General features: G+C 42.2%; 2 protein-coding genes and 1 long non-coding RNA gene across 4 annotated transcripts in view; 2 read left to right on the top strand and 1 right to left on the bottom strand.

The window, feature by feature from the left end:
- The first annotated feature begins 4,640 nt into the window (after positions 1 to 4,640).
- NT5C (5', 3'-nucleotidase, cytosolic) lies at positions 4,641 to 11,521 on the top strand. Its single transcript, XM_007445005.4, has 5 exons — positions 4,641 to 5,219; positions 7,230 to 7,330; positions 7,412 to 7,472; positions 11,134 to 11,248; positions 11,379 to 11,521. The coding sequence occupies exons 1-5, from the start codon at positions 5,034 to 5,036 to the stop codon at positions 11,519 to 11,521; spliced, it is 606 nt and encodes a 201-aa protein (XP_007445067.1). The 5' UTR covers positions 4,641 to 5,033.
- Positions 11,522 to 11,783: 262 nt separating this feature from the next.
- Positions 11,784 to 18,219, bottom strand: ARMC7 (armadillo repeat containing 7). 2 transcript variants are annotated; one of them, XM_088133307.1, is made up of 4 exons: positions 18,064 to 18,219; positions 13,542 to 13,637; positions 13,306 to 13,449; positions 11,784 to 12,475 (listed from the first exon to the last, which is right to left on the bottom strand). In XM_088133307.1, exons 2-4 carry the CDS (start codon positions 13,630 to 13,632, stop codon positions 12,102 to 12,104), a joined length of 609 nt encoding a protein of 202 aa, XP_087989433.1. In that variant the 5' UTR covers positions 13,633 to 13,637; positions 18,064 to 18,219; the 3' UTR covers positions 11,784 to 12,101. The 2 variants fall into 2 exon arrangements, with proteins under 2 accessions (XP_087989433.1, XP_087989434.1); XM_088133308.1 differs by lacking the exon at positions 18,064 to 18,219 and adding an exon at positions 17,918 to 18,035.
- A 140-nt stretch (positions 18,220 to 18,359) lies between these two features.
- Positions 18,360 to 20,985, top strand: part of LOC148216601 (uncharacterized) — a 58,598-nt gene continuing 55,972 nt past the window's right edge. The window contains exon 1 of the long non-coding RNA XR_015794670.1: positions 18,360 to 18,746. This is a non-coding gene — a long non-coding RNA (uncharacterized LOC148216601). The remainder of the gene's footprint in view (positions 18,747 to 20,985) is intronic.

The raw sequence follows: 20,985 nt of genomic DNA, 5'->3' as shown, positions 1-20,985 counted from the left end.
AAAACAATCTTTGTCTAAAATGTGTAAGGACAGTGACTATAGATTTACAAGATTAGTGATTCAGATTTTATGGTCTTTTATCTCAAAGTGCTACAGGGTTAACTAAAATTAAACCTGTAATTAAGGTTCAGTGTTGAATAAAATATCGTGAGGTAATGTACTGTGTTATCTGAAAAGGCTTAAAAGAATACTAAGTGGTGGCACCAAAAGTTGTACTGTACAACTGAATAACTGGAGGCTAAAAACAAGCAAGGTAAGGTGGGTTGAGCCTGATTAGCTGGTAATCAGTAGTTGCCTGCCACTGTATAGAAGCTGCCGACCTCTGTCTTGAAGGGGGTTGGAGCTGTGCAAGTGAACTTGCCAATGGTACCTCTCTGAGTCTAGCCTGTTTTCCTTCGCTAGATGGTTTTCTTGTTCAAGCTAATTCCTTAGTTTTCAGTAGAGGTATCTGCAGTAGCACTTACTCTGTGCTGACTAGGCTAACAAATCCAGTTTGCTGGATCCTACCTCCTCCTACCTTTTCTGATGATAGGAACAGTAACTACTAGCTCCCAGTCTCTGGGGACACATCTGTCTTTAGAAATGTAATTAGAAGTAGACATACAGCTCTTCAATTGGGCAGTGCTGAAGATTGGGCCCAGAGATACTCCAGAAAGCAAACCTTTTTTCAGGGTAGGGGAGTGAGTAGGGTTCTTATAGCAGCAGTTCCCAGATTCAGTATACTAATTTGGAAGGGAGTACTGTAGTTTTCCCCTTCATGGATCACTGCCTTGTCGTGGTGAAGGGGCTTGCGTAACTCAGTGAAGCCATGAGCTATACCGTGCAGGGCCACCCAAGACGGACAGGTCATGACAGAGAGTTCTGACAAAATGTGGTCCACTGGAGAAGGAAATGGCAACCCACTCCAGTATTCTTGCCAAGAAAACCCCACGGACAATGTTAAAAGGCTAAAAGATATGACGCCGGAAGATGAGCCCCTCAGGTCGGAAGGTGTCCAATATGCTACTGGGGAAGAGCGGAGGGCAATTCCAAGTAGCTCCAGAAAGAGTGAAGCGGCTGGGCCAAAGCCGAAAGGATGTTCAGCTGTGGATGTATCTGGAAGCGAAAAGAAGGTCCAATGCTGTAAAGAACAATATTGTATAGGTACCTGGAATGTAAGATCTATGAACCAAGGCAAGCTGGATGTGGTCAAACATGAGATGACAAGATTGAACATCGACATCTTGGGAATCAGCAAACTGAAATGGAAGGGAATGGGTGAATTTAATTCGGGTGACTATTATATCTACTACTGTGGGAAAGAAACCCTTAGAAGAAATGGAGTTGCACTCAGTCAATAAGAGTGGGAAAAGCAGTAATGGGGTACAACCTCAAAAACGACAGAATGATCTCAGTGCGTATCCAAGGCAAACCATTCAATATCACAGTCATTCAAGTCTATGCCCCAACCACTGATGCTGAAGAAGCTGAAGTTGACTGCTTCTATGAAGACCTACAACACCTTCTAGAACTAGCACCAAAAAAAGATGTCCTTTTCATCATAGGGGATTGGAATGCTAAAGTAGGAAGTCAAGGAGTAATTGGAATAACAGGCAAATTTGGCCTTGGAGTACAAAATGAAGCAGGGCAAAGGCTAATAGAGTTCTGTCAAGAGAACAAGCTAGTCATAGCAAACACTCTTTTCCAACAACACAAGAGACGACTCTACACATGGACATCACCAGATGGTCAATACCGAAACCAGATTGATTATATACTTTGCAGCCAGAGATGGAGAAGCTCTATACAGACAGCAAAAACAAGACCAGGAGCTGGCTGTGGCTCAGATCATGAGCTTCTTACTGCAAAATTTAGGCTTAAATTGAAGAATGTAGGGAAAACCACTAGACCACTCAGGTATGACTTAGATCATATTCCTTGTGAGTACACAGTGAAGGTGATGAATAGATTTAGAGGATTAGATTTGGTAGACAGAGTGCCTGAAGAACTATGGACGGAGGTCCGTAACATTGTACAGGAGGCAGCAACTAAAACCATCCCAAAGAAAAAGAAATGCAAGAAACCAAAATGGCTGTCTGATGAGGCTTTACAAATAGCTGTGGAAAGAAGGAATGCAAAAAGCAAGGGTGAAAGGGAAAGATATAAGCAACTGAATGCAGATTTCCAGAGAATAGCAAGGAGAGATAAGGCTTTCTTAAATGAACAGTGCAAAGAAATCGAGGAAAACAACAGAATGGGGAAGATTAGAGATCTCTACAAGAAAATTGGAGATATGAAAGGAATGTTTAGTGCAAAGATGGGCATGATAAAGGACAAAAAAGGCAGGGACCTAACAGAAGCAGAAGAGATTAAGAAGAGGTGGCAAGAATACACAGAAGAACTATACAAGAAAGATCTTAATGTCCCTGATGTCCATGCTGGTGTGGTCACTGACCTTGAGCCAGACATCCTAGAGAGTGAAGTCAAGTGGGCCTTAGGAAGCATTGCTAACAACAAAGCTAGTGGAGATGACAGTATTCCAGCTGAGTTATTTAAAATACTAAAAGACGATGGTGTTAAAGTGTTGCACTCAATATGCCAGCAAGTTTGGAAAACGCAACAGTGGCCACGGGATTGGAAAAGGTCAGTTTATGTTCCAATTCCAAAGAAGGGCAATGCCAAAGAATGCTCAAACTATCGCACAATTGCACTCATTTCGCATGCTAGCAAGGTTATGCTCAAAATCCTACAAGCTAGGCTTCAGCAATACATGAACCGAGAACTACCGGATGTACAAGCTGGGTTTCGAAGAGGCAGAGGAACTAGAGATCAAATCGCCAACATTCGCTGGATCATGGAGAAAGCACGAGAGTTCCAGAAAAATATCTACTTCTGCTTCATTGACTATGCAAAAGCCTTTGATTGTGTGGATCACAACAAACTGTGGCAAATTCTTAAAGAGATGGGAATACCAGACCACCTTACCTGTCTCCTGAGAAATCTGTATGCAGGCCAAGAAGCAACAGTTAGAACTGGTCATGGAACAACTGATTGGTTCAAAATAGGGAAAGGTGTACGACAAGGCTGTATACTGTCACCCTGCTTATTTAACCTATATGCAGAGTACATCATGAGAAATGCCAGGCTGGAAGAATCACAAGCCGGAATTAAGATTGCAGGGAGAATCATCAACAACCTCAGATATGCGGACGATACCACCCTAATGGCAGAAAGTGAAGAACTAAAGAGCCTCTTGATGAGGGTGAAAGAGGAGAGTGCGAAAGCTGGCTTGAAACTCAACATTAAAAAAACTAAGATCATGGCATCTGGACCCATCAATTCCTGGCAAATAGAAGGGGTAGAAATGGAAGCAGTAACAGACTTCATTTATTTGGGCTCCAAGATCACCGCAGACGGAGACTGCAGCCATGAAATTAAAAGACACTTGCTCCTTGGGAGGAAAGCTATGGCAAACCTAGATAGCATATTAAAAAGCAGAGACATCACCTTGCTGACAAAGATCCGCATAGTCAAAGCTATGGTTTTTCCAGTAGTAATGTATGGCTGTGAGAGCTGGACCATAAAGAAGGCTGAGCGCCGAAGAATTGATGCCTTTGAACTGTGGTGCTGGAGAAGACTCTTGAGAGTCCCCTGGACTGCTAGGAGGTCAAACCAGTCAATCTTAAAGGAAATCAACCCTGATTGCTCATTGGAAGGACTGATAATGAAGCTCAAGCTCAGATATTTTGGCCACCTAATGCGAAGAGAGATCTCTTTGGAGAATACCCTGATGCTGGGAAAGATTGAAGGCAAAAGGAGAAGAGGACGGCAGAGGATGAGATGGTTAGATAGCATCACTGAAGCAATGAGCATGAAACTGAGCAAACTCAGGGAGGCAGTGAAGGACAGGAAGGCCTGGCGCAATATGGTTCATGGGGTCACGAAGAGTCGGACACGACTTAACGACTAAACAACAACACTAGTTTTGTTTTGTCTGGAAGTTATACTTTAACTTAATCATCCTGTGGTCCATTGCAAATATTGGTTCACAAGAATCTGTCATAGAATGTGCTAACTCTGAATATCCGGATTATGCGGTGGCTGTACTTTGGATATGATGAAATTGTATAATACAGGCCAGTGTTCTTCAAACTTGGCAACTTTAAGATGTGTGTGAAGCCAGCAGGGGGAATTCTGGGAGTTGAAGTCCCCACATCTTAAAGTTGCCAAGTTTGAAAAACACTGATACAGACCAACGATGAAGGAGTTGTATAAGGATTAGGGCAAAATAATGCACACTATTCTGTAGAGAGATTCTTTCCATAGCTGATTCTCACACATGTGGTTAAGTAATTTGTGGCTCTGTGAACTTAACCCCTGTGGCTTTTGGTTCACTTTTTCTGCTAACCCAGATAACTCTGGTTTCAGATGGACCCCATATAAAAATCGTACGAAATCAGGAAAATCCGTTTGACTTCAAGGATCAAACCCAGACCTTAGCAGCATCAAACTGCAGTATCACAAATGTTTAGCATCTGCTTTAAGCCGAATTGTTTACCGGTTGATACCCGATGAATTTTTCGTTAAGGAAAAAAAATATTAAAACACATATTTAGGGGTAAAACTGGAAAATCTTTACCTTTTGGTGCTACTGTTTATACAAAGTAACCTTGCGCTCGCTTGAAACTAACAAGGCTTCCTAATCCAGGTGCTTATATATAAAGTCGTCTCGAGGAAGCCTGTGATCTTAAGTGAATGAATCTCAGAACGGGACTGCTGTCCCGAAGACACGGCAAGCGGAGCGAGGCCAGTTCTCCTCTGCCATCGATTGAAGGGGCCCGGCTTCAGCTCCTCCCCACGAGGTTCCCGGCCGCTTCTTCCCGCCTTGCTAGTCCTGGTTTGTGACCCCGCACTTGAAAAGCTCCTTTGCCTTTCCGTACCGCCGGCTCCTTTCGGCCAAGAAAAGCCTCGACTCCTCCTCCACCCCCTCGCTGGCCTACGTTGAGGACTTGGGGGCGGCGCGACAGCCCCCCTCTCTCTGCCGCTTGAAAGACATGGCGGGCGGCGCTGCTGCCCCGCTTCGGGTGCTGGTGGACATGGATGGAGTCTTGAGCGATTTCGAGGGCGGGCTGCTGCGCGGCTTTGTCGCTTCCTACCCCGGGGAGCCCCACGTGGAACTGGCGCAGCGAAAGGGCTTTTCAGCGCTGGATCAGTACCGGAGCCTGCGGGAAGACTTGGGGGTGAGCTTCTGGTAGCTGGATCCCGGGGAATTTGATTTCTAGATCTCCTTCCCTCCGCTTGGTTATTCCTGCAGCTAAAGGAGATTGGTATACTATAGGGCAGAAATAGGGCTTTTCTCCGTACTTAGATGAAGTGTCTTGCATTTTTTAAAACTGCAGTTTCTGTTCATGCTAAGATAAACACAGAAACGTTAAGAGGCTTCCACACAATTGCACCTGTATGTGCTTTGAAAATGACCTGGAAGACTTCGCATGCAAGCAGAGCACAGATCTGTGTTCCTTAATGCGGCTCAACTTTTTCAGGCTTCCACAAACTTGCACTTCTTACAGAAGCAGCCCCCCCCCCTTTATTTTGAAGCTTGCAGGAAGTCTGCAAAAGTTCAGGCTGCTCTAATGAGCAGCAGATTGGTGTAATGCTCACACAGGACCTGAAGCACTTCTGCCTATAAATGACTACAACTATCACTATGAGGCAGGGAAGGGCATTTCTGCAGTACATGTGAAGTCTGCAGCTTTAAAGTGTACATAGATTTCAGTTGCTGAAATAGAGTTTTAGTCATAGTGTTGTGAATCTGCTTCACCTTGTGAGCTTTTGATCCGTCTTGATTGAATATATAAAACTCTTATCTCTTGTTTGAGAACCGATAAAGGATGCTGCTTCGCTGTTGGCGTGTTACAATTAATCTGCTGTGAACCTTCCCTTCTAACCTCAGCAGGTAGCAGCCTACAGGTGCCAAACTCCTCTGGGTTTGAAAGCTGAGCAGCATCCTCTGCTTAGGACTTGAATCCGGGGTTCCCAGGGCTGTAGCTAAACTGGGAAGTCAAGAAACACCCCAGAAGGCGGCAATGGCAAACTGCTTTTCAAAACTGCCCAGGAATTGAGTTTGATTTGAAGATGGCTGTCCTGTTTTTATTTCACCAAGGAGACATAACTCTGGGTTCTTAGGTGCTCTCCCATGTCCTAGTTTCTGCACTGTTTGCCTTTGTACTGAAATAGGCGGAGTCAGATCTAGAACAGGCTTGTAAACTTCCTTCCTGAAGCCCTCAAGACCACAGTGAAGGAGGAGTGTGAAGTCATATCCTGAAGTGCAAGTGGCAACTTCTGTGTCACGTGTTCTGTCAAAATTAACACAAAATCTTTTTTTTGGGGGGGGGGAGAAATAAACATGCTATTTGTGCTTAGCTGGGCATCCCTTTGGCTGCTAAGAACCACAGAAATTGTGGGGACAGGGATTGCTTATATAGATACCCCCTTTTAAACATATCCCCCCTCTCCCTTCCTTCCAGCAATCCTGAGCTGTTTTGCTCAGAAGAAGGGGAGTGGAAAGAGGCTTTTCCTTTCTCCCAGTGCCTTGATGCAGATCACTGATCCTCTGCAATCCTCAGAAGTGGCATCGCCGATCAGCTGGCTGGCAGGGACCAAGCCCCTGCATTTTCTGGCATAAATGGCAGCATTACCTAGACAGCAAGGAAAATGTGAGGAATCCCCTGCCCTGGCATGGTTTTTGTGTGTGTTTGTGAATGCAGCTTGATGCAGCCCATGCGTGTATTACTAGAAAGAGAAGACCATCCCTAGATTCTTTCCACTGCTTATTCAGTTACTGCTATTCACCTAAGAAGTATTTTGCAAGGTTTGAGAATCATTTTAGTGCCTTCCCTAAATTAGGACAATGTTCTTCACTTGTCTGAGTTGGGAACAGATTCAAGAGTATAAAATTAATTTTATTTGAAAAGGAACAAACAAGGTAGAAATATAACCATGGCAATAACACTAGCTATTTCAAAAAAACACCTTTCACCAATGACCCATTCTTATTTTCTTACTTTAAAAAGCAGCTTTGCCTTTAGTACTACTTACCTGATGTCATGGAATAGGGTTTTGAAATGAAATGAAAACATGAGGTCTGGTTTCTTTATTTGATCTTGAAAACTACCTGAATCTTAAATATTAACTAAATTGTCTTAAGAGTATCACAGTGAGAAGCATAATTCTAAGTGTGTGATTTTTAGGAGAAAATAGCCAGTGTCTACGAGTCACCTGGCTTCTTTCTGAGTCTGCAGCCCATCCCAGGAGCTACTGAAGCAATGCATGAGATGATTCAAATGCCCAAGTAAGGACCATTTGACATTAAGAACATTTTGGCATCAGCATACATTTTCTTCTTGTAATGAAGAATATGATGTCTTTTCAGCACTGAAGTTTTTATTTGCACAAGTCCTATACGGAAATATGAATACTGTGTAGCAGAAAAGGTGGGCAATTGTCATTCTTCCTTTCTTCAGTCTTAAATGCAAAGCATCCATCAATCAGGGTGAGGGATTCTGTATGTTAATAAAACTCTTCTTTTTTTGGCTTTCTCTCCTTGCCTCGTCCCTGGTCAGTGGCTGATACAAGATAATGTCACAGCAGGTTTGGGTGTATTTCATACCATGCCTCTGCCTTAGCTCCTCTGAGATTACAGAAAAGTTCTGTCTTAGTCCAGGATACTAAACTCTTAAAAAGATTACTATCCATTAAAATCCAAATCTTCCATTGCCCTATACAAACTGAAATCTTGCCAGTACAAATCCACTAAACAGTCAGATCCCTTTGAAGGAAACAATATCAAATATATCTACTTCTTACTAAACGGAATATGTACAGGTGAAACTTGAAAAATTAGAATATCGTGCAAATGTTCATTTATGTCAGTAAGGCAACTCAAAAGGTGAAACCAATATATGAGATAGACACATTACATGCAAAGCGAGATATGTCAAGCCTTACTTTGGTATAATTGTGATGATTATGGCGTACAGCTTATGAAAACCCCAAATTCACAATCTCAGAAAATTAGAATATTACATGACATCAATAACACAAGGATTGGAAACAGAACAATATCGGACCTCTGCAAAGTATAAGCATGCATATGTACTCAGTACTTGGTTTGGGCCCCTTTTGCAGCAATGACTGCCGCAATGCGGCGTGGCATGGATGCTATCAGCCTGTGGCACTGCTGAGGTGTTATGGAAGACCAGGATGCTTCAATAGCGGCCTTTAGCTCCACTGCATTGTTCGGTCTCATGTCTCTCATCTTTCTCTTGGCAGTGCCCCATAGATTCTCTATGGGGTTCAGGTCAGGCGAGTTTGCTGGCCAATCAAGCACAGTAATCCCATGGTCATTGAACCAGGTTTTGGTACTTTTGGCAGTGTGGGCAGGTGCCAAGTCCTGCTGGAAAATGAAGTCAGCATCCCCATAAAGCTCGTCTGCGGAAGGAAGCATGAAGTGCTCCAAAATCTCCTGGTAGACGGCTGCGTTGACCCTGGACTTAATGAAGCACAGTGGACCAACACCAGCAGATGACATGGCTCCCCAAATCAACACAGACTGTGGAAACTTCACACTGGACTTCAAGCATCGTGCATTTTGTGCCTCTCCATTCTTCCTCCAGACTCTGGGTCCTTGGTTCCCAAATGAGATGCAAAAGTTGCTCTCATCAGAAAAGAGGACTTTGGACCACTGGGCAACAGACCAGTTCTTTTTTTCTGTAGCCCAGGTAAGACGCTTCTGACGTTGGTTGTTGTTCAGGAGCAGCTTGACAAGAGGAATACGACATTTGAAGCCCGTGTCCAGGATCCGTCTGTGTGTGGTGGCTCTTGATGCACTAACTCCAGCCTCAGTCCACTCCTTGTGAAAGTTCCCAACACTTTTGAATGGCCTTTTCCTGACAATCCTCTCCAGGCTGCGGTCATCCCTGCTGCTTGTGCACCTTTTTCTACCACACTTTTCCCTTCCACATAACCTTCTATTGATGTGCTTTGATACAGCACTTTGGGAACATCCAACTTCTTTTGCAATTACCTTTTGGGGCTTTCCCTCCTTAGGGAGGGTGTCAATGATGGTTTTCTGCACAACTGTCAGGTCAGCAGTCTTTCCCATGCTTGTGATTCCTACTGAACCAGCCTGAGAGACCGTTTAAAGGCTCAGGAACCCTTCGCAGGTGTTATGGATTCATTAGCTGATTAGAGTGGGACACTTTGAGCCTAGAATATTGAACCTTTTCACACTATTCTAATTTTCTGAGATTGTGAATTTGGGGTTTTCATAAGCTGTACGCCATAATCATCACAATTATACCAAAGTAAGGCTTGATATATCTCGCTTTGCATGTAATGCATCTATCTCATATATTGGTTTCACCTTTTGAGTTGCCTTACTGACATAAATGAACATTTGCACGATATTCTAATTTTTCAAGTTTCACCTGTACTCCATTCATAACATTATTTAAATAATACATACTAATCAGAAAGGGTGGCTCTTTTAAATCAGCACAGGCTTTTGTTAACTCCAAAGGTTACTGCTATCTTATTTTAAAATTTGTCAAGTGGCATCTTAGAAAGGATTATACTAGTTCCAATATTTTAAAGAGATGCATGTTTAATTGTACAGTCACATCTTATGAAACATGCATAGTTAAGTTACTGTAGCTTAAAAGCCTACTTCATCAAACACATTTAGTAGTTTCCTAAGTTTGTCACTGCCCCCTAGATATGAAAGACATGCTTTATTCTTTTCCATTCACAATATTTATTCATGTATTACAAAGAGTTTCATGCCACCTTCAATCAAAATTATCAGGACAACAGAATGTCCTAACTATATAGGAGTAATTATTGTCTGGAAATCTTTAAGCTAAAGAAAGACAGTGTGCAGCCCTCCAGTTGTTGCTGGATTGCAGCTTCCATCACCCTGAGCCAGCTGAGTCTATTATAAGGGATTATAGAAGTTGCAGGCCAGCATCTGGACCAGAAGGCAAATTTGAATTTAAGAATGGGCCGGATCTGGCTTGAGTCTGAGCAGAAAAACATCCCCCCCCCCAAAAAAAAGTTCCCAGTGCATCCCTATGGGAGAGGCAGTTGGGTAGTGGCTCCGAAAATGGCTGACTGCTCTGTTCTGAGCCCCATCCCTTTGTGGTCATGTGATCTAGAGCAGAGATTTTTTAAGGTTTGGGAAATCCAGAAGCCATGTCTTCCCTAATTTTGTTAAGAACATAGTGGATTTAAAAGCTAAAGCATTGGAAAAGGTAACAGAAGGCATGTCACAATTCTAATAAATTAGTATTCTGTAAGGACAGGGCTAGGCAATCTCAGGCTCACAAAATACCCCCATAACAAATTTGAGAGCAAACCTGGTTTTTTAGCAATGCAATTTTCTACTTTAGGCCTAAAAATATGGGGAAAAAATTTAAAATATATTTTTGCAGCCTCTGGCCAAAAAATCACCCATTCCTGCTTTATGCAATCACCTATACGGTTGAAAGTGAAATTCTGAAGAACCAAAGAATAAATCCCATTTGTTCCAGTGTGACCCATATCTAAGTAATAATGTGTAAGACTGTGTATTAATTCCTACATGAAAGAAAAATAGCTATTTTGGGAGGGGGAGTTACCTTTTGGTAACTTTGATCTCTTAACCACTAAAAATTTCAATACCCCTTTTTTGTGAACCATATAGTGAGAACCTTTATTCTGTGAGGAAAAAGTAGTGTTAACCTGGAGTATTTTCACCCTTAAGGCCAACTTTTCAATTTCAAAGCAAACACCCAGATTTGTTCTTGGCGCCACATTACCGGCCTGTGCATGTTTACTCAAAAATAAGGTTCACTGTGTTCACTGGAACTTAGTTCCCAGTAAGTGTGTAAAGATTTATAATTTAGTGATTTGTAAAATGAGTAAGGTCTTTGAAAGTTTGGAGAGTATCAACAGTTTGAGTACACTCCAAGCACTCTGTCTAAAAGCTATGTGTCTACTAATTGTCTTATAGTGGAAAGTTTTCTCGAAAGCTGTAATTAAATTTCTTCTAATACTGCTTTTTCTTGAAAGCTGTAATTAAATTTCTTCTAATACTGCTTTCTTATCACTTGACAGTACAGATGGGTTGCTAAGCACTTGGGTCCTCAATTTGTGGAGCGACTAATTCTGACCAGAGATAAGACAGTTGTTTCAGCTGATCTGCTCTTTGATGACAAGGACACCATTAAAGGTATGAGAATCTGAGGTACAACTTCCACATCAACTTCGTTGGCATTGGCCAGGCAGTTGACAACAGATCATTCCAGATCATGCTGTATCCTATGGTTATATTTTTAATGTCCCTTTCCAATTCTTCTCAGGGGTGGAGCCAAATCCAAGCTGGGAGCACATCTTGTTCTCTTGCTGTCACAACAAACATCTAAAGCTACAGCCATCGCAGAGACGGCTTGAATCTTGGGCTGATGACTGGAAGGCAATACTGGAGAGCAAACGCTCCAAGTAATACATAAAGGGAAGAACATTTATTTCAACTACCATCAAAGTTCTGGGAAGTATAAGCTGATCATCAGTCCCCACTGGAAAGAGAAACACATTCCTGCAGTCAAATGATCCATATGGGAATAGGATTATATCTAACTCTAAAGGATCTTGAGTGATTTGAGTTATTAAAATGTTAAATCCCTGGATGAAATGTTTGTTATGTTTGTCAATTAATAAAATGAACAAAAGAGGCCTAAAAATTTAAGACAGCCCTTTGGGCCATTATCTTTTTTCCCCTGCTACTTCCTGAAAAATAAACTTCAAAGAATCTATATTTCTGTTCTCCCAGTTCCCCTCTACAACTAGTCTAGTATAATAGTTACCAAGGCCCCTTAGCAACTGGCTTATATTTCTCAATAATGGGAGAATTAATTGGAAAGCACATCAGAATATAGAAGGAACCCATCCATTCAGAGACTCCACAGTTTGCTTTCCAGGTAGCTCTCGAGGCCATTTACAGTAATTTTTATAGCCGAATACCTGTCACAACTCCTTTCTCTTTTCCTCTGGGATGTATGACAGGAAGGAATCCTACTCCTCATTCAGGGAAGATCATCCAGGCTGCCTGCTGTGCTGCCTTCATCCTTGGGCAGTGGAATCCCTACCGCCGTGTGCCTGGTCAGGGTCCTAGCTTTGTCCACCTGAAGGGGGCTGCAATAATCCTCAAGGAAAATAGTGGCCAAGTTTCGCAGCCTTCTGTTGGTTGAAAGGGAGAAGCGCAGCATGCACTCAATCACGGGGAGGGTGGTGATCTCTTGGCAAGACTGGGGTGTGGTCAAGTACATCAGAGATGTTACTGCAGACAGAACGGTCTCTTCGTTGGCACTGGCCAGGCAGTTGACAACAGCTGCCACTCCACCGGCCTCCAGTATATAGTCTTTGTTGATTTTGTCCAGGCAGAGGTTACAAAGTCCTCCTGAAAAATAAGAGAATGAGGTGCTGAAAATAATATCAGGGTTGTTTGATCCATTTCATCTTAATAATAATGTATATTTCAGTAGCTCTGAGATAACTTGTCCCTTGATTCTGTCCATAAATAGTTTTGAGTTAAATCCAATACAGGTAGTCCTCACTTACTGACTGCTCATTCAGTAACCATTTGAAGTTACAACAGCACTGAAAAAGGAGATTTATGACCGGTCCTTGAAGTTGCAGCTGTCATAGCATCCTGTGATCACGTGGCGGGCACTTGGCAACCAGTGCACATTTACAACATGTGATCACCATTTGTGACCTTTGCAGCCAGCTTCCAACAAGTAAAGTCAATAGGGAAGCCGGCAGGAAGTTACAAGTTGGGGTCATGTGACATCGTGCTTAACAGCGACGTCACGTGACCATGATGGAGCTGACATTGTAAGTTAGCATGGTCATGTGATGTTTCACTTTACGAATGTGTTGTTTAGTGACAGAGTTGCCAGTCCTAATTGTGGTAATCAAGATCTACCTGTATAGTATAAGCAGACTTGCAAGCTATTTATATGAATGTTGTTCATCAAGAATACCTTTCAGGAGGTGCAAACCAGGCCTCTCAATCTCCAGTATCCTTATATTAGAAAGCTAGAATGAGCATGCTGAGAGCTAAATTAAGGCAACCATTACCCACAGGTCACAATGTAGTCATACCCACTAGTAAAGCCAGTCACATGTACTGTTCTGTCAAATGGGGAAGACACAGCAGAGAAGGACCAAGTTTGTTGGGAAATTATTCTAATTCATGGAAAGTCAACGTTGAAATCCAGGCTTTACCAAGTGCAAATTCCACAAGAGTTTCATTGTCTTCGGTGAGCATATCCAGAAACAAATCCAAGACCTTGAGCTGCCGAAGATATTCATAATTTCTGGGGTCATAAGCAAAATTAGCCAGATTAGCCAACACCTGCTCTTTGGCTTCTGCAACATAAATAAAAAAAACCTCTTAATATTAGAAAGGCACCTGTAAAGGTCAAAGGGAAAGTAAGAACTGACCAATAAATTATACTCACCTGAGCTTTCTGTCACTTGGAATTCAGTGACTAGGGCTTGCAAGTATTCAAGGCGACCCAAACCTAGCAACTCCTTCTGATTTTGGGACATGGATGCTAGATAAACAGAAGATAAAACACTATGAAGAACATCAGCTGGTGTTATGGTAGATGCCAATACTGATTATAAATATACTGTACTGTGCAAAAGTTTTAGGCAGGTGTGAAAAAATGCTGTGAAGTAAGAATGCTTTCAAAAATATATATTGTAATTGTTATCAATTTAGAAAATGCAAAGTGAGCAAACAGAAGAAAAACCCAAATCAAATCAATATTTGATGTGACCACCCTTTGCCTTCAAAACAGCATCAATTCTAGCTACACTTGCACACAGTTTTTGAAGGAACTCGGCAGGTAGGTTGTTCCAAACATCTTGGAGAACCAACCACAGATCTCCTGCGGATGTAGGCTGCCTCAAATCCTTCTGTCTCTTCATGTAATCCCAGACAGACTTGATGATGTTGAGATCAGGGCTCTGTGGGAGCAAAACCATCACTTCCAGGACTCCTTATTCTTATTTACGCTGAAGATTGTTCTAAATGACATTAGCTGTATGTTTGGGGTCGTTGTCCTGCTGCAGAATAAATTTGGGGCCAATCACATGCCTCCCTGATGGTATGGCATGATGGATAAGTATCTGCCTGTATTTCTCAGCATGAGGACACCATTGATCCTGACCAAATCTCCAACTCCATTTGCAGAAATGCAGCCCCAAACTTGCAAGGAACCTCCACCATGCTTCACTGTTACCTGCAGACACTCATTATTGTACCGTTCTCTAGCCCTTCGGCGAACAAACTGCCTCCTGCTACAGCCAAATCTTTCAAATTTTGACTCAGCAGTCCATAGCACCTGCTGCCATTTTTCTGCACCCCAGTTCCTATGTTTTCGTGCATAGCTGAGTCGCTTAGACTTGTTTCCACATCAGAGGTATGGCTTTTTGGCCGCAATTCTTCCATGAAGACCACTTCTGGCCAGACTTCTCTGGACAGTAGATGGGTCCCACTGGTTTCTGCCAGTTCTGTGCTGATGGCACTGCTGGACATCTTCCGATGTCGAAGGGAAGCAAGCATGATGTGTCTTCCATCTGCTGCATTAAGCTTCCTTGGCCAGCCACTGCATCTACGGTCCTCAACGTTGCCCGTTTCTTTGTGCTTCTTCAAAAGAGCTTGAACTGCACATCTTGAAACCCCAGTCTGCTTTGAAATGTTTGCCTGGGAGAGACCTTGCTGATGCAGTAGAACTACCTTGTGTCTTGTTGCTGTGCTCAGTCTTGCCATGGTGTATGACCTGTGACATGAAACCGTCTTCCACAACCTCACCTTAGTAGCAGAATTTGGCTGTTCCTCACCCAGTTTTAAGCCTCCTACACAGCTGTTTCTGTTTCAGTTAATAACTGTGTTTCAACCTACATATGAAATTGATGATCATTAGCACCTGCTTGGTATAATTGGTTAATCATACACCTGACTCTATTCCTACAAGATCCCTGACTTTGTGCAAGTGTACAAAGTGTGCAAGGGTAAGAATTGATGCTGGTTTGAAGCCAAAGGGTAGTCACCCCAAATATTGATTTGATTTAGATTTCTCTTCTGTTCGCTCACTTTACATTTTGTAAATTGATAAACATAAACAATTACAATATATATTTTTGAAAGCATTCTTACTTTACAGCATTTTTTCACACCTGCCTAAAACTTTTGCAAAGTACTGTGGGGGGTTTTTTGGTTTTGGTTTTGGTTTTTTTTTAATCCGCACTCAATCATTACCGATTCTGTGACGACTGCCTGGACGAGTCCCTGCAGTTTTCAAGGCAAGGTGTTTCGGAAGTGGTTTGCCATTGCCTCCTTCCTAGAGCAGAGCCCAGCTGGCGAGCGCAGGAGGCGAGGTTTCCGTTGCTTCATGCCTTTTTCGGGCGTGCGCGGCTTCCACGTTACCGGCAACTGCTCCTGTCTCCTTTGCAAGGCGCCGCCAGCATTTTTCCTCCCACCAGGGTGAGAGTACCCATTTATCTACTCACGTAAGTTTTCAAGCTGCTGGGTTGACAGGAGTTGGGGAGGAAGCAGGAGCTCACTCTGCTGCGCTGAGCTGGGCTCGAACTGCTGAAGTGTCGACCATTTCTGGCCGGCAACTTTCAGCATCATTAAGCTGCTGCGCCACCACGTCCACCACAGTACTGTATGTACCCCAATTATCCCAAATGTATATTTTTCAATTCCATCTTCAAAAATACCAGAGTGGTACATAAAAGCATTGTTAAATTACCATGCTCGATAATGCTCTTAGTAACAACTCTGACATAAAGGTTATAACACTTCTTTTCCAGCAAGTTCATATGACTATTTGTGTCAGGCCCAGCCCAAAAACAATGATGAGGCAGTCCAGTCCAGTATAGTTCCTTTATTAGCTTACACCATAAAGACAGAATCTCGCCAGACTAAATCTATGCTAAAGCAACTAGTGGATATACCCTGTGAGTCTCTAGGGAGGGGCTAGCCTAATCTTCTTCTTCTTCTCACGGTCTTGTTGCAGGCTGAGAAAGCGCTTGCCCTGTGTCCTCTCCTGGAATGTACTCCCTCCCTCCTGATAGCCTTGATCTTCCATTCCAGTATCCTCCTCGCACATGCCTTCCATTACAATTTGATTGCATTTGTTTGATTTTACTTTATTCTTGGAGTAGGGTTTCTAATTACTTTCTGCTTTCATTTAGGATCTAAATTTAATTAATTTCTCCAGATTTAGAAGACTCTAATTTTTTAATTTAATGTCTTAATTAATTCTTCCTTCCACTTGGAAATGCAGTAAAGTTGAATTTGCCAAATCCTAGTATATAGCACATTTTCCCTAAACTAGCTGCAGTGTTGTAATCTGAAGATTAATTCTGCCCTAAACTTTTATCACTGTTTTAATATATGGTTATAAATGTATGCTTTATAGAACTCTGGGATTCCAATGAATCAGAAAGCTATGTATTGAGCATTTGATTATACTACTGATGTTTCAAACTGCAAACAGCAATTTGTTCTCCTCTCTAACCCACACCATGCAACCTCCAAATCTGTTTGCATAAAATTCTTTAACCACTCCAGTCATTAGAGCCTTTATTTTATTTACTCAGCTAATGTTAAATCTACTTTTCCTTTGTAAACATTAATTAACTGAGTCAAGATGCCTGGATTCACTCCCCCCGTTAAACAATTATTTGATTTATTTTTTACTAAATAATTCACAATTGGCAGGGTTTACAAAATACACTAAACCATGAATCATAGTTCTACACCCTACAACAGTTGGGTATATGTGAAACAGTCACTAGATAAAAAGTTAAATCTATGTAATAAACTCCCAAGATTCCAACCTTATTCTCCTTTACAGTAACTATGCAAAGGTTTCAATGCTCCCAGCAAAGTAAATGAACCTTTGAAACTTAATATTTTGCAGAACTGTCTTTTTTTCTAGGCAAAATTATCCAAGAAATAGTCACTTTTCTATTATTTGCCATATCTGATATGCAACTTAGTGAACCATGATGTGAAAGCCCTTGCTGTTCTCATCATGGGGAAAATACTCTTCTGGCAGAGTTTGTCTTTTTGGGGCAAGTTGTCATTAAATGTACAGTACAAGTTTCTTGTAGTGCAGAAAAGTTCACCTAAATTTCTGTTCAAGATAGAGCTGTTATGGTCTGCGCTTTGGGGGGGAATGCTGAGAATAGACTCCATCTTTGAGCTGCATGCCAAGGCCATTTTGTAATAAGTGGGCATACCCAAATATGATTTAATTTATTAAATTAATGGGAGGAGAGCATATCCAAGGTTTTGTGTGCACAGCATATAGCCCTAAGGCTTCTGTTTGCACTGCCTTCTGTTAAAAGAAGAAACTCCTAAACTTTAAACAGAGCACAATTTATTTAATGGGTTATTCTTTTTTCAATATTATTTTGCCAAATGAATCTGGCACTCACAAGCTGAGCATGGAAGTGATACCCCTGCCTTGTTTACAGCATCTATCTTACAAGGGTATGCAGTAATTTCAGGGGGATTCATTTACTTGCTCCAGGAATAGCCACTGATAAATGTTTCCTTTAAAAATATCCCATTTAAAATACAAACATCGCCACGTGTTGTTTACATGGTAATTCTATACATTTACTATAAATTAGCATGTTTTTAATGGCCTTCCTTCTGTGTCCATGGCAAATGAAATTTCATTTTCAGCTCCAATTTCTAGTTAATATAGTCAAGCATTCAAAAAAAGAGAGAGTTGAGTTCGGTTGTAACCTAATGCGTTAAAACTTAAGGATTTTATTTCTTCATACACGCAACTAGGGTAATATTTACCTTCGTTTGCATTTTTCCGTATAATAAGTAACTAGTCACCATCATTAAATTCTGGAGCGCAATGCCAACACCGTCTTCGCCCAAATGACGCCACGAAAACCTCCCGAAAAAGCAACGGGGTGACCGCTTCCCACCCGCCGGATTACCTGAGTTTGAGGAGTCCTTCGCTCCTCCAACTTTCCGCCCCAATTTCCATCAAGGCCCTTGATCCAAGGGTGCAAGAAATCAGCACAGTGGCAGAGAAAGACCTGAAAAGCTCGCGAACAGGAAACCGGAAGTTGCGTATAGGGACAGAGGGCAAAGTCGCTCCGGCGGCAAAGAGCCTCGTCCCCACGTGCTATAGTTCCGAGTTTGGTACGAGAGCCCCCGAAAAACTTAGTAGGCGGAGTTTCTGCCGCCGCTGCTAGTCTCCTCCAGCAGTGGCTAGTCTCTCGACGATGGAGGGACTCGGGCAGCCCTTGTTATGGGGAGCACCGCTGGTGCTCCAGTAGTCGCTTTCGCGCACGGCCGGCGGGTCGGAAGGGGCTCCTCGGCCTAGTGGGAGGAAGTTGGGGGCCCGCGATGTTTTGAAATAAAATGTAGAGCGGCCAGTTGTGGCTGCTCACCCGAACGTACGCGTGTAGGAGTAAACCTCTTGGGACAGATCTGAGTAAACCTCGACTCTCGCTGGAAATCGCCCTGCCGTATCCTTGGGAGACTCTTATTCCGAGCTTCGCGGGACGAGGGTCCGCGTAAAGGCGCCTACCCAACGCGCGCGTTTGGGAGTGAGCCCACCAGGCGTAGCAGCAGTGGGTGAAGGTGCATAGGATGGCGCTGCGATGAGCCCCAGGTAAAGTTTCCTTTACCTTAGAGCTTAGCTTCCGGCGACTTCCTGTATTTTTCTTGGCAACAGTTTAGCTGACGATGTCCTGTGGGGTCCTTCTACGTATGTATTAGGTCCGACCCTGCTTAGTTTTTTCCCCGAGGCCCTCCCAACCCGATAATTACGGTCCTTTGTTGACGCAACTCAGCTTAATTGGGAACAAAAAGTTTTGTTGTAAAAGCGTTCTGTGTACCCTTTCTTGCTTTATATAAAATCATCCCCGCTCCCCCCCCCCAAATCGGCAGTTTTGCTGAAGAGCGGGGAGAGACAAATCTGGCTGTTTTATCCCATAGAGTTTTCTCCTAGACCCAGAGAAACTCCAGTATTACGAGGAGAAACACCAGGAAGTACACCTCAAGGGCATCAGCAATTAATTTTGGGGTGAGCTGGCCCAGGAAAGAAGTAATATTTGGTTTACAGCTAGCCTTATCATTTTTCAAAATGATTCTTTTTAAGTGCAGGAATACAGTCATGCTGGGAATTGCACTACATAGGGATAAAGAATTACTTTAAATAAATAATTGAAATACAGTACGTAGTTGTGGGATGAGAAATTCTTAACTCTTCCTTTCCCTTTCCCCTTTATATTTTATTGCAGAAAATGACAGCCTGTTAAGTTTTACACAGGCCATAAAAGCAATGATCTGGTATAAGTTGGGAATCCCCACCCTGGACTGTGTTTATGGCCACTGAGGAACAATGATTTTTAATAATTTTATTTGCTTTGCTCTTTTGTTATATTATTTTACTATTTTAATCCTTTTACTGAAAGAATGGAATGCAGGTCACCAGCATCCTTCTGGTTTTGAGCAGTATATTAGCTCTAGTAAATCAATAAATAGTGTACATAAAATAGACTGCTAAGGGTTCATTGTATCCTGTGCTCCAAATAACAAGCAAGTGTATTAATTAAATTTATATAGGTGTATTCCATCCGGGCCCCAGTGGTCAAAACTTTGAACCAGGACTGGGGTAAAATTAAGACTTCAGGAGAAATTAAGGGTACAGAATTGATTACGGAAAGCATGGAAATATTCATTGTGACCATGGAAGAGATACCAGATAGGTTGCTTGCATGGTACACATTTCCTATATGTAACTAGGAATTTTCCTCTAAACTTCTCTTTTTTGAAAATTGGAGCATTATAGGACTGGCTAAAATCATACACTTGTGGTATCATCTGATGTTATTTATTTATTTATTCGATTTATATAGCCGCCCATCTCAGACCAGTGATTCTGGGCAGCTAACAACAATAAAAACAGTCAACATTTAAAACCGCACAAAAAATTAAATATAATATAAATGCAGCCAAGAGATCTTTAAAAACTGTCGGTATCAGCACAACCATGAAACAGGGCCCTTCACGTGCTCGGGGCCCCAGGCCTGGGCATAAAGCCAGGTCTTCAAGGCCTTCCGAAAAGCCTAAAGGGTTGGGGCCATCTTAAACTGTTGCAATATCTTGCGAGTTGTTTCAGAATAAAAATTACTGGGTGACTTAGAAAACAGCAGATCAACAATCCGCGGATTTATTGTTGTCATATGTTTCTGTGGAATAATTATAGCAACTTTTAGTTGTGCCAAGAACAGTGATGAGGAAAGCTTAGTATGGCAATAAAGTAGAGGGAAAAGTTGGATATTTATCAATCGTCTTCCTCCACAGGCCAGCAACTTAAGGGATTGCTCTACTTTCTCAGCACAGAGGGACTCATAAGTATTCTTTTTGAAACTAACTTTAGTCCTGTCATTTGATTAGTATCTTCTCTAAAAGCAATCTAGCTGCTAGATTATGGAGTAGTGATAATGAAAGGTCAAGGGGAGTGAGAATAGATTCTTATGGGCTTGTTCCTTCAGTTTTGCTAGGTTTCTTTGTTGTGTAATAAAACTAGTGGTGTTGTATTCTCTGGCTTAGGAATTTAATTAAAGCAGAGTGTTCCTGCCTTCCAACTTAGAAAGCCTGAAGAAACCAGTTCTGCTTCAGGACTTGATGATCAAGTAGAAAAGAACTGCATAATGAGATATAGAGCTAAAAACAACATGGTGTTAAAAGTAGAAGTGAGGCATGGACAAAGAGGCAAATGATGATACTGCAAGATGGAACTAGGAAATTATAAATTAATCCAAATGTCTCTGGGATAGTATTCCAAACACTTACAGGACAATTGTAAGGGAAGAGGCAGGTATGTTTTGAAGGGCTAAATTTGG

Source organism: Python bivittatus, unplaced genomic scaffold, assembly GCF_059951505.1.
Source record: "Python bivittatus isolate LINGU-HERP-01145 unplaced genomic scaffold, Pbiv_v1 ctg000080_np1212, whole genome shotgun sequence".
Taxonomy (NCBI): domain Eukaryota; kingdom Metazoa; phylum Chordata; class Lepidosauria; order Squamata; family Pythonidae; genus Python; species Python bivittatus.
This window is presented reverse-complemented; position numbering and strand designations above follow the sequence as displayed.

What these genes read in the sequence shown, in the direction of transcription:
- NT5C (XM_007445005.4), top strand. Translation starts at nt 5,034, where the DNA reads ATGGCGGGCGGCGCTGCTGCCCCGCTTCGGGTGCTGGTGGACATGGAT. An exon ending in GAGATGATTCAAATGCCCAA is followed by an intron (nt 7,331 to 7,411) that starts GTAAGGACCATT and finishes ATGTCTTTTCAG; the next exon opens with CACTGAAGTTTTTATTTGCA. An exon ending in AATACTGTGTAGCAGAAAAG is followed by an intron (nt 7,473 to 11,133) that starts GTGGGCAATTGT and finishes ATCACTTGACAG; the next exon opens with TACAGATGGGTTGCTAAGCA.
- ARMC7 (XM_088133307.1), bottom strand. Translation starts at nt 13,632, where the DNA reads ATGTCCCAAAATCAGAAGGAGTTGCTAGGTTTGGGTCGCCTTGAATAC. An exon ending in CCAAGTGACAGAAAGCTCAG is followed by an intron (nt 13,450 to 13,541) that starts GTGAGTATAATT and finishes TTTATGTTGCAG; the next exon opens with AAGCCAAAGAGCAGGTGTTG. An exon ending in TCTTGTGGAATTTGCACTTG is followed by an intron (nt 12,476 to 13,305) that starts GTAAAGCCTGGA and finishes CTTATTTTTCAG; the next exon opens with GAGGACTTTGTAACCTCTGC.